Source organism: Nanorana parkeri, unplaced genomic scaffold (assembly GCF_000935625.1).
Source record: "Nanorana parkeri isolate BGI_ZX_2015 unplaced genomic scaffold, ASM93562v1 scaffold731, whole genome shotgun sequence".
NCBI lineage: Eukaryota > Metazoa > Chordata > Amphibia > Anura > Dicroglossidae > Nanorana > Nanorana parkeri.
Window position 1 is genome coordinate 42,683 of NW_017306999.1, and position 10,626 is coordinate 53,308.

Genomic DNA, 10,626 nt, shown 5'->3' on the forward strand with positions numbered 1-10,626 from the left:
TCTTTGCCCCCCCCCCCCCCCCAAACCTAAACAACCCTCCTCAAATGCATACTTACCTTGATCCGCCGGCCGCGGTTACGCTGCTTACATCCATCGCTGCAAGTCCTCACTGTCCTCGCCGCATCTGTACTTTACAGCCCCATAGACTTCTAAATAGAAACAATCAGCAGATCTGTAGCCATGGGATCTAGGTAAGTAAGCTTCTGAGATAGGGGGAGGGTGGGTTAGGTCAAAGTAAAGGGGCAAAACAAATGCACCTTGTTTTAACCCTTTCATTGCCACTGACGTTAAGCCGGGTATACATTAGGGACGCACCGATACCGTTTTTTCTGTATCGAGTACCGATACTTATATTTCTGTACTCGTCGATACCGAGTACCGATACCGGTACTTCCGGTAGCATATAGCCGTCTTCCCGGGCAATCAGGAAGGCTTCCTGATTGCCCGGAAAGCCGACTCCATTCTGATTGGCTGGGAAGCCGGCTTTCCGGCCAATCAGCATCCAGCCGGCCAAACAGATCTGACAATATGGCTACACGACCGCCACCCTGCAGGCACCTCATTCCCCTCGCATAGATCCTTAACATTCATTAATGTAGCAGTCCCTCGGCCAGCTGGGCCGACACCGCTCTCCAACCGCTCTCAGATCTGCCGTCTACTGTGCGCACAGCGCCCACGTGATCGGCCCTCAGCCTGCTACTGCGCATGCGCAGACTGCCCAGCGCTCTCATTCTGAAATCCTGTGCATTCTCAGTAGCAGGCTGAGGGCCGATCACGTGGGCGCTGTGTGCGCACAGTAGACGGCAGATCTGAGAGCGGTTGGAGAGCGGTGTCGGCCCAGCTGGCCGAGGGACTGCTACATTAATGAATGTTAAGGATCTATGTGAGGGGAATTAGGTGCCTGCAGGGTGGGGGTCGTGTTGCCATATTGTCAAATCTGTTTGCCCGGCTCGACACTGATTGGCTGATCTAGCTTTCCACCCCCCATTCATAAGTAATCATAGTGGCAAACCCTCCCCCCTGGACAGTGTATTGTATGCAAAGGCAGAGCTCGTGTTACACAGAATCACAGGGAGGGGGGCAGCTGTTTACAGACTGCCTTACAATCTGACCCCGGTGTCAGACTGAATTTCCTTCGGAGAACATTTTTTATTTCTATGATTCCGGGTTCATAAAAAATGAAGAAAGCCAGCAATGTGAATAATAAAAATGTGCACATACATATATACGTCATCACTTCATCTCTTCATTACCACAATAAATGCGAATCGTTTACTAAGGCAGAAATGGATACATCAGCAGGGACTTGTAAACAGACTGCTGTAGCAGCCGGGAGCTTGTTTACATCCCTTCAGCAGGCTGTTGGATTTTTGCTAGAAGTGAGTCGGGCACCTCGATCACTTCTACAGCCTTCGGAACACGTGCCCCCCATCCAACCCCTTCCTCCGTCATGTATCCCAGGCTCTGCTGTCCCCAGTGGGTAATACCAGGGAGGGCAGATGATGATTGCAAACTTCTGTTCACTGGTCATTCCTACAATGAATGAAGCCGGAAGCGACAAGCTTTTCATCACTTCCAGTTTCAGTGCCGTCACTTCCTGATCACTGTGGTCAAGGAAGAAGCTAATCAAGTACGATCTGTGATTTATGAGCTTCAGTGGGGTGAAGAGGTGACAATAGGGGTCTTCTAGACCCCCAATGTCTCCCTAAAAAGAACCTTTCACTGTGCCATCACAAATTTATGTGAAACAATAAAGCACATGAAGAAATGTGGGGCCACGTGGGGGGTGTTGGTGGTATTTTCTCCAGAATTTAGAAGTGATCAGGTGGCAGCAAAAGTCAGGTATATTATGGTTCATGGGAGGGTTTAGCAGGGTGCCGTACATAGCGTCCTGAGAACATTACTGCAACCTGCCTCAGTACTCCTCCCCTTAGCCCTGATGCAAGCAGTGGGCTGGCTCTTGGGAGGAGTTATGCAAAAATAAAGTACTTTGATGGGTGTAAGTCAGTCTGGGTATTCCTAGGTGGACAGCATTTGCACATAGACCACCTTAGGTAACACCCACTTGTGAAGAACAGAGTGGACCAGGGATAGTCAGGCTGGGGAAGAAGGCGCCTGATGATCCTGAATGTCCTCCAGCCAGGAAATGAGGCAGGGCTCTATCTGACGTGCTGAAGCTTCTAATGCACTGTAATATTCAGGGTGGATATGACCCGTAGCCAGTTGTATCAGTAAATCAACGTTTATTCTTTTTCCACAAACAATCAAATAAAACGGCTTATATTCAGCAGAATGACAAAATCAACAGGGCTTATTGTCAGCAAATACAAGATTCGGCTCAGCACCTGTATACCAAGTCCCACCTCAGGGTTAGAGCCCCAGCCTGCTCACAAAGGGTTCCAGTATGGACACAGGTGCCCCAGCAGTGTCTCGGAAGACGCTATTCCACAGCTTAACACACTCGGCCATGTGTCCTGCTCCAACCACTCCTCACAGACTGACTGGCTTCCTGTTCCTTTTTAGCACACCCTCTGGCTGGCGGGTTAACCCTTTCATTACCAGAACTGGCTGTAGTCAGGGATGGAGGCTCTGTCCCACCCAAAAATCTCTCTGAGCCTCCGGATTCTGGGACCCCATGTATGATTAACAATTCTGGGAAGACTGCTTAGCAGTTTCCCTTACAAGTCCAACCGGGAAACCCCCTCACCCTGCTTGGCGAGAACCCTGAATACAAGGCGACCTTAACGGGACCACCACCTAAACAAGGGAGGGACATACCGTCCCATCCAGGACCATTCCTGGCGTCCTGTGCAGCACGTTGTGAGAAGCTCACAGTGTGCAATGAAATCAGAGGAAGACATTTCAGTGTCCAGGAGAGGAGACGCTACAACTGTGCAAGACTGAAGGGAAGGCCGGAGTTTGCCTTTAAATATGCCCAAATGTCATCAGAAGACAAGGATTCAGTAGCCGGGTTCCAGCTGTACGCAGCTATGAAGGAGTTAAGACTTTTGTGCCGGTCGCCTGCTCGGTTGTTTTGGATTGTTCTGGGATGTGTCATCCAGCCTTGAGGCCCCTGCATGGGGTATGTTCAGTAAAGTGTTACTCAAGAGCTAAACATTCTTGTCAGCCTCCGAGCTCTTGGAGTTTGTTGTCTTATTTACACGACGGCAAAGGACAAATGTTTTTCTTGTTACCATAGGTTACGCCTGACTCATTTCTGACGAATAGCAAAGCGCAAAACCGCAACTTAGCCTCGAGTCCGACATACGGATGATTAGTCTGTAATAGCAACAGCCATTCCTCCGACTCATGAGCTGCCTATTATAGCATAGAAACTAAAGATGGCCGTACACTGCTAGAATTTCATCCAACGCCTGCTGAATCAGCCAAAACTCCGAGAAGTGGGTGACCCTACGCCTTCCTCCCGGAGGCAGTTACCATGACAAAAGACTTCACCGGTATGGACTCCTCATGTGATCGCTAAACAACTATTCCTAGAGAGGAAACTTCTCACATGCTAGAGCACTCGCTTAGCGTGTCAGAGGCAGTGGAATCCATACCCGTGTTCTCCAATCCCTTCTTCGATATAACACTTAAATGTTTAACCCCTTAAGGACCAGTGACGTCAATAGTACGTCACTGGCACCGGGCCCGTTTAAACACACTCCCGCCGGGACTCTGTTTAAACTTGTAAAGCCGACTGTCAGCTTTACAATAGAAGCGATCAGGCGACTCAGCTGTCGCCCGATTGCTTCTCCGAGCCGGGAAATGGGCCACCAAGCCCATGACGATGGGCTTCACGTGTTGGGTATCGCCGTGCACGCTGGAGTGAGAGCAATAATTCTAAGGCCAATATTTATGCGTATCTCTAAACCTATGACCTGTGGGGGCTTTTAAAGTGTTGTCTATGGAATTTTTTGGGTACTGAATTTTGTTGCAGTTTCACGGATGCACACAATTTTTAACCTGGGCATGTTGGGTATCTATTTACTCGTTGGAACCTCATCTCTTATATAATACTAAAATAAATGGGTATTTAACTGTGTTTTGGTGCACGTAATGGCATTTTTCACTACATTTTGGGGTTTGATAATATGTTGCGCTAATATCATGCAACATAAACATTCTAAACACTAATGTGTAATGCATTTTCTATTTCCTAAGATTTCCCAAAAAAGACTATATTCTTTAAAAAAGAAAAGCGTATGTCCGTAATAAGGGCGCAGATGTTATGACTGAACCAGCCCGGAGAGCTAGGAAGAAGATGCCGCTCATCGATGACGTACAGTTTTAAAAGGGTGGCTCGCTTTTTCCGGCACAGGGTGTAGGAACAATGGGATTTGTTGACATAAACATTATGGTAGCCGGATCAATTATGATATCTGGTATCCCAAAAACAATCAATACTCAATGAAGACGTTGAAGACGTACACTTTTCTCCCGGCTCTGGCCCTCCCAGCTATATGTTCCTTTGCATCCCTACTTAAAATCGTCAATAGTTGTTCGTGCATATAAATGAGAGTGGTGAATGTGGGCATTGATCCCACTACCTCTCACATGCTTAGCAAGCACTCTACCATTTGAGCTAGTTTCCCTGTGTTTGCAACTTCCATGTGGTCTGGAGGTTGGACATTTATTGGTCAGACAGTGTCGGGGGGGGGGGCGCAATTACTGGTCAAATCCTCTAAAATGGCAATATTCAAAAAAAGACAATTGCCCTTTCACATGACAAGAACTTATCCATCAGAATGTCTCCCAAGTGACGTAACATTAAGGCAGGCCATGGCTCTGAAATTAAGGTAAATATGCAACTGATTCTGCAAACATGATTTACCTTTAGCTAGGGGCAGGGGGTGAGTAGGCAAGAAGAATAAATCCCTTTTATGCAAAAAATGGAGATGTACTTTAAGGAAACTCACCATTTAGGAGAATGTGACCCGTCGGTGTCCCTCTTCTGTCCAAGGGGCTTCATCCTCTAGTAAGGGAAATTAGCTCAAATGGTAGAGCGCTCGCTTAGCATGCGAGAGGTAGCGGGATCGATGCCCAGCCATTTCTTTGAAAGAATGCATACAGCAGACCTTTCCAGCTTTGCATGGGCAGAACTGAAATGTTATGGTCATGCAGCAAAATGTCATCTCCTTAGACTTTTTTTTATCTCCGAGGATTCAGTTTGGTGACTTAGCCGGTGCTTCAGCTGCCTCCTGAATGAGATGCCAGACATCAATGACCTATAGAGTTTTAAAATGGCGGCTCAGTCTTCCTGGCACAGGGTGTACGGAGCAATGGAATTTGAGAACGTAAACATTATGCAAAATGCCATTTTGCAAAACGGTGCCATTTATGCAAACGTGCTATTGTGTTATATTCGCCTTTGCCTTTCCTTAGGCATCGGTGACGTAGCCATTGCCTCCCAGCTGCCTCCTGTGAAGGCGACGTATGCAGTGACTTCCAGAAGCTCTCGTAGTTGAAGCTCATGACTGTACTATTTTCAAAGATCTTCACTGGAAATAGCACATTCATTAATAAACAAAAAGAGTATTGTGGGATCTGCAACAGACGTCATCATTGGGCCGGCGGGGAGAGCTAGGAAGATTAAATGGGCCACCGGTGACCTAGACCTTTCAAATGGGGGTGTGTTTTTTTTTCGGCATAGGGTGGACCGAGCGAGCAATGGTCTCTGGAAACATAAACATTGATGAGGCCAGTTTCAATAAGAATATTTAGGTGTGAACTATATTAGTTTCATTGATGTTGGCGGTTTAATAAAAGAGAGGGTGTGACGATAGCGTGTACAGGTATCTCTACAGGGGAACCAAATATGTGACCACACTTCAGATGGCTGCATCCTATGATGCATGTTGAATTTTGCTAGCCATCAGACACTTGACATCTAGCAGGTTTTTTTTTTAGTTTTTTTTAATGGGCTGTTCATTTTAATTTTACTATTTTTGGCTGTAAAATAGTAATAGTAAAAATTATTTCTTCGGAATCCATAAAAAAAAAATCAAATTATTGATATCACTTTGTACAATGAGTACTGACACAGTTATTGGCGAATAATAAAGACATTTTATTTATATCAAATACAGGTATTCCTCACTTAACGACCGAGTTCCGTTCCTACGGCCAGGTCGTTAAACGGATTGGTCGTTAAGTGAGGAACTCTATACAGTACTATATTGCATTAGTACAGTACTGTATAGCGTTGCCGATGTACAGTACTGAACAGTGCTGTACTGCAGGTCCACATGACTCCTTTTTGAGAAAGTTAATCTACACACAATGAGATAGAAAATTCCGGTATGTATATAGATGTTCATGTGTTTTTTGTGATTTATTCTTTACTCTGGAATCCACATTCACTTAGATCAAGCGCAACTTATTTACCATATTAGATATCTTCTTCACACAAAGTTGCTGCTGGTCCTATAAGCTATTTAGAATCCATTCCTAGCGCAGTGAGCCTTGGAACCAATAATAATAATAATATAACATCAATAATAACATTAATAATAAAATGATAATAAAATAATAATAAAAATAATAAAAACAAAATAATAAAATGAAATAAAAATTAAATAATAATAGCAATAATAATATCAACATTTATTCAGTTAAAATGAAATTATTTTTAAATAAGCATTGCTGGAAAAGGTTTTGCACTTGCTTGTTTTATTTTACTGCTGGCTTGCTCCTCATTGTGAAGAGCATGCCACTTTTCAGAGCCAGTCTATCCGATACTTTGCATAGGATGTGACGAGATATCCATCCATTGTGTGTGAGGAGGTTGGGGGAGGAACGCATGTTGTAAAATCGCTTCATTCCATTGATAATTTTTTCCAAATGTTCTTGGTTTTTGTAAGTAAGGCAGCAAACCACAAGGAAGAAAACTTTCTGTTCCTATTGCTCTGCGCATTGTAATGTGATCTTCGGTGACATTCCACAGCTACTATTCTGAATATAATGACGATGACAACGGTCGTGAAATTGTTCTAGCTTTCTCTTACCACCGTGGTAAAACATTAGCCGGTTAGCTATCAGACGAAGACCGATGGGGCTGCTGATCTTTATGCTTTTTGCAAATGTGTTTATGTTTAATAAGAACTCTGGGGCAGTTCTAAAAAAAGAATCAATTTTGTTCAGCTATGGCTACTTTTTACATGCGGCTGCATGTAATCCTTCTCTGTACGAAACCCCCAACATCCCCAGCATCACATCTGGCTGACAGTGACGGGTTCACCTGCTGTCCTGATTATAAACCACCACAAGAGAATGGGGGGTATGGATTTTATTTAATCTACCACAAGTTCCCTTTAAGACAGCTCACAGAGGTCAGGTAGGGTTCAGACATTAATATACGAGATATCTGAAAAGCGTTATTATTGTAAATTAACCCTTTTATGACCAGCCACGTGCAGTGTACATCACTGGCACCGGGTCCGTTTACAGTTTTTAAGATGAATATTACATTATTTTAAGTTAATTAATATTTTAAAATGTGATTATTTAAAAATGTATTTAATTAATATTAAATGAAATAAATGTGAATAAATGTAAAAATAATTTTTAAATAAAAGGTCCACCGCCCCTGCGAGCACACGCTTCTTCACGTAAACACGCGTCGGGTGCGCCTACGTATGAAAACGACGATCGCGATACACACGTTGGGTATCGCAGCGCACGCCGGAGTGAGAACAATAATTCTAGGGCCAATATTTACGTCTATCTCTAACCCGATGGCCTGTTGGGGCTTTTAAACTGTCCTCTATGGACTTTTTGGGGTACTGAATTTTGTCGCCGTGTCACGGACGCCCACAATTTTTAACCCGGGCATGCTGGGTATCTATTTACTCATTGTAACCTCCTCTTTTATATTGTAGGAAAAAATGGGTATTTTATTGTGTTTTGGGGCATTTAAGTGCATTTTACACTAAATTTTGGGGTTTGATAAGGAGTTGCGCTAATATTGTGCAACATAAACATTTGCAACTGCCACCATTTTATTCTACAGGGTCTTGGCTTTTAGAAAATAAATTTGGGGGTTTGATAATATGTTGCGCTAATATTGTGCAAAATAAAAATTTGCGACTGTTGCCATTTTATTCCACAGGGTCTTGGCTTTCAGAAAATATGTAATGTTTGGGGGGTTTGAAGTAATTTTCAGGCCTAAAATGTAGTTTATAACATGTAAACAAAAAAAAATTACAAAAAAGACCTTAGTCATGAAGGGGTTAAAGGACGGTAGAAACGTTCCTATTGGTTGCCCCGAGTGATGACAGCGGTATAGAAAAAGAACAATGTGAATATTTGATGTCTCCCGGGAAACTCAAAATCTCGCCCCGATTAACACCCTGCGTGTCTCTTTACAGGCTCGGGATACCCGTCCGATGAAAGCTACAACAACGAGGTTTACGTGGAACAGCGTCCACCGGCCCGCCAGCCGGACTACATGGGTAAGAGGCCGTCACTATGACAACGGCGGAGTACGGCCGCCCGAAATATTCACAGACACGCCCCGGCTGAACTCCTCCCCCTATCGGGGACCTTTGTCTATAGAAAAGGTTCCTTCACCACTCAGGCCCCACAGCGTGAGGCTGTTTTTTTTGTTCACCTTGAACGCACATTGCGGGATTTGTGGGGCGATATATAAAACATTTGCATAGCTATTCATCCACCGGCGTGTACATTCATTCTGTGTGAATTAATCAACATTCACCCCTTTACTTTCCGATTTTCCGCATATTGCATAAAGCTGTGTGCAAATCGGGTGACACTGAATGGTATTTGCTCTTCGGATCGAATGTTCTTAGAGTATTTTCTATGTTGACTAAATGTTCTTAGAGTATTTTCTTTTAGTATCAAAAGTTCTTAGGGTATGCTCTCTTCTAGTTGAATGTTCTTAGGCTATTTTATCTTAGGATCGAATGTTCTTAGGGTATTCCCTGTTCTGATTGAATGTTCTTAGGCTATTTTTTATTTCGCGTAAATGTTCTTAGAGTATTTTTTTTAGTGTCAAATGTTCTTAGGGTATTTTCTCTTCTGGTTAAATGTTTTAAGAGTATTTTTTCTTCTGATTGAATGTCCTTATGCTATTTTTTATTTTGGTTGTATGTTCTTAGAGTATTTTAGTAGTAAATGTACTTAGGGTATTTTCTTTTAGTTGTATGTTCTTATGATATTTTCTATTAGGATCGAATGTTCTTAGTGTATTCTCTCTTCTGATTAAATGTTTCAGCCTATTTTCTATTTCGAGTAAATGTTTTTAGAGTATTTTTTTGTAGTATCAAATGTTCTTAAGGTATTTTTTCTTCTAGTGGAATGTGCTTAGGGTATTTTTGATTACGGTTGAATCTTCTCAGGGTATTTTCTTTTAGTATCGAGCGTTCTTAGGATATATTCTCTTCTGATTGCATGTTCTTAGACCATTTTTTTTTTATTTTGGTTGAATGTTCTTAGGGTATTCTGTCTTAGCAATGGATGTTCGTAGGGTATTTTATTTTAGTATTGAATGTTCTGACGGTGTTTTCTCTTCTAGTTGAATGTTCTTAGGCTATTTTCTATTTCGGTTGAGTGTTCTTAGGCTAATTTCTCTTAGTAGTTGATGTTCTTAGTGTATGTTCTCTTCTATTTGAACGTTCTTAGAATATTTTCTATCAGTATTGAATGTTAATAGGGTATTTTCTCTCCTAAATTAATGTTCTTAGTTTATCTTCTCTTCTGATTACATTTACAATGCTTTACACAAGAATAAAAAAGAACCTTGATTTTTGGAAATTAGACTAATTTTCGGATCTCATTGGACTGATAATAACTCACCTTGTTGATAATGAGGATACCTTTCCTGGTATTTATTTCTAACAATCCTTCTTCGTCTGCTTTCCAGTTTCCCGCTGGTGCTACGACCTGAAAGTTCAGGATGGAGAAGCGGCTTGTTATTCTCCCCGAGGTCCGGGCTACCGCAGCACCCTCGGGACTCGCTGCAGCCTGTCATGTGACCAGGGCTTCCGTCTGATTGGACAGAGCGCGGTGCGCTGCCTGCAGAGCCGCCGCTGGTCTGGATATGCTCACTGCAGAAGTAAGTGACTATAGTAAGAAGAATTGATGGGATATAAGTGACTATGGTAATAACATTCGATGGGATGTAAGTGGTTTCAGATTTTCTTAGAACGGTTACATTTTCCATCAACGCATTGACATCATTAACCCCTCATGAGCCGATTCATCTTTCATGCCGAGACTTTGTACTTTCCATCATCCTGGACTCGGACCTCACCTTTCTTCCCCACATCCAATCACTATCCAAATCCTGCCGCCTTCACCTTCCTAACATCTCCAAAATATGCCCCTTCCTCACCAATGAAACCGCAAAGCTACTCATACACTCCCTTGTTATATCTCGTCTTAACTTTTGCAACTCCCTCCTCATTGGCCGACCTCTACACAGGCTCCTCCCCCGTCAGTCTATCATGAATTGTGCTGCTCGACTCATCCACCTGACCAACCGCTCAGTGTCTGCAACCCCCCTCTACCGATCCCTGCACTGGCTTCCATCCCCCACCCACCTCTGCCAATCCCTGCACTGGCTTCAATCCCCTATCCCCCTCTGCCAATCCCTCCACTGGCTTC

The 10,626-nt window shown here is 43.4% G+C and overlaps 1 protein-coding gene across 1 annotated transcript in view; it reads left to right on the forward strand.

Moving 5' to 3' along the window:
• Positions 1 to 10,626, forward strand: part of SRPX2 (sushi repeat containing protein, X-linked 2) — a 29,899-nt gene that overhangs the window by 2,814 nt on the left and 16,459 nt on the right. Inside the window, exons 2-3 of the mRNA XM_018564183.1 lie at positions 8,370 to 8,453; positions 9,884 to 10,075. Coding sequence (XP_018419685.1) covers positions 8,370 to 8,453; positions 9,884 to 10,075 — 276 coding nt within the window. The remainder of the gene's footprint in view (positions 1 to 8,369; positions 8,454 to 9,883; positions 10,076 to 10,626) is intronic.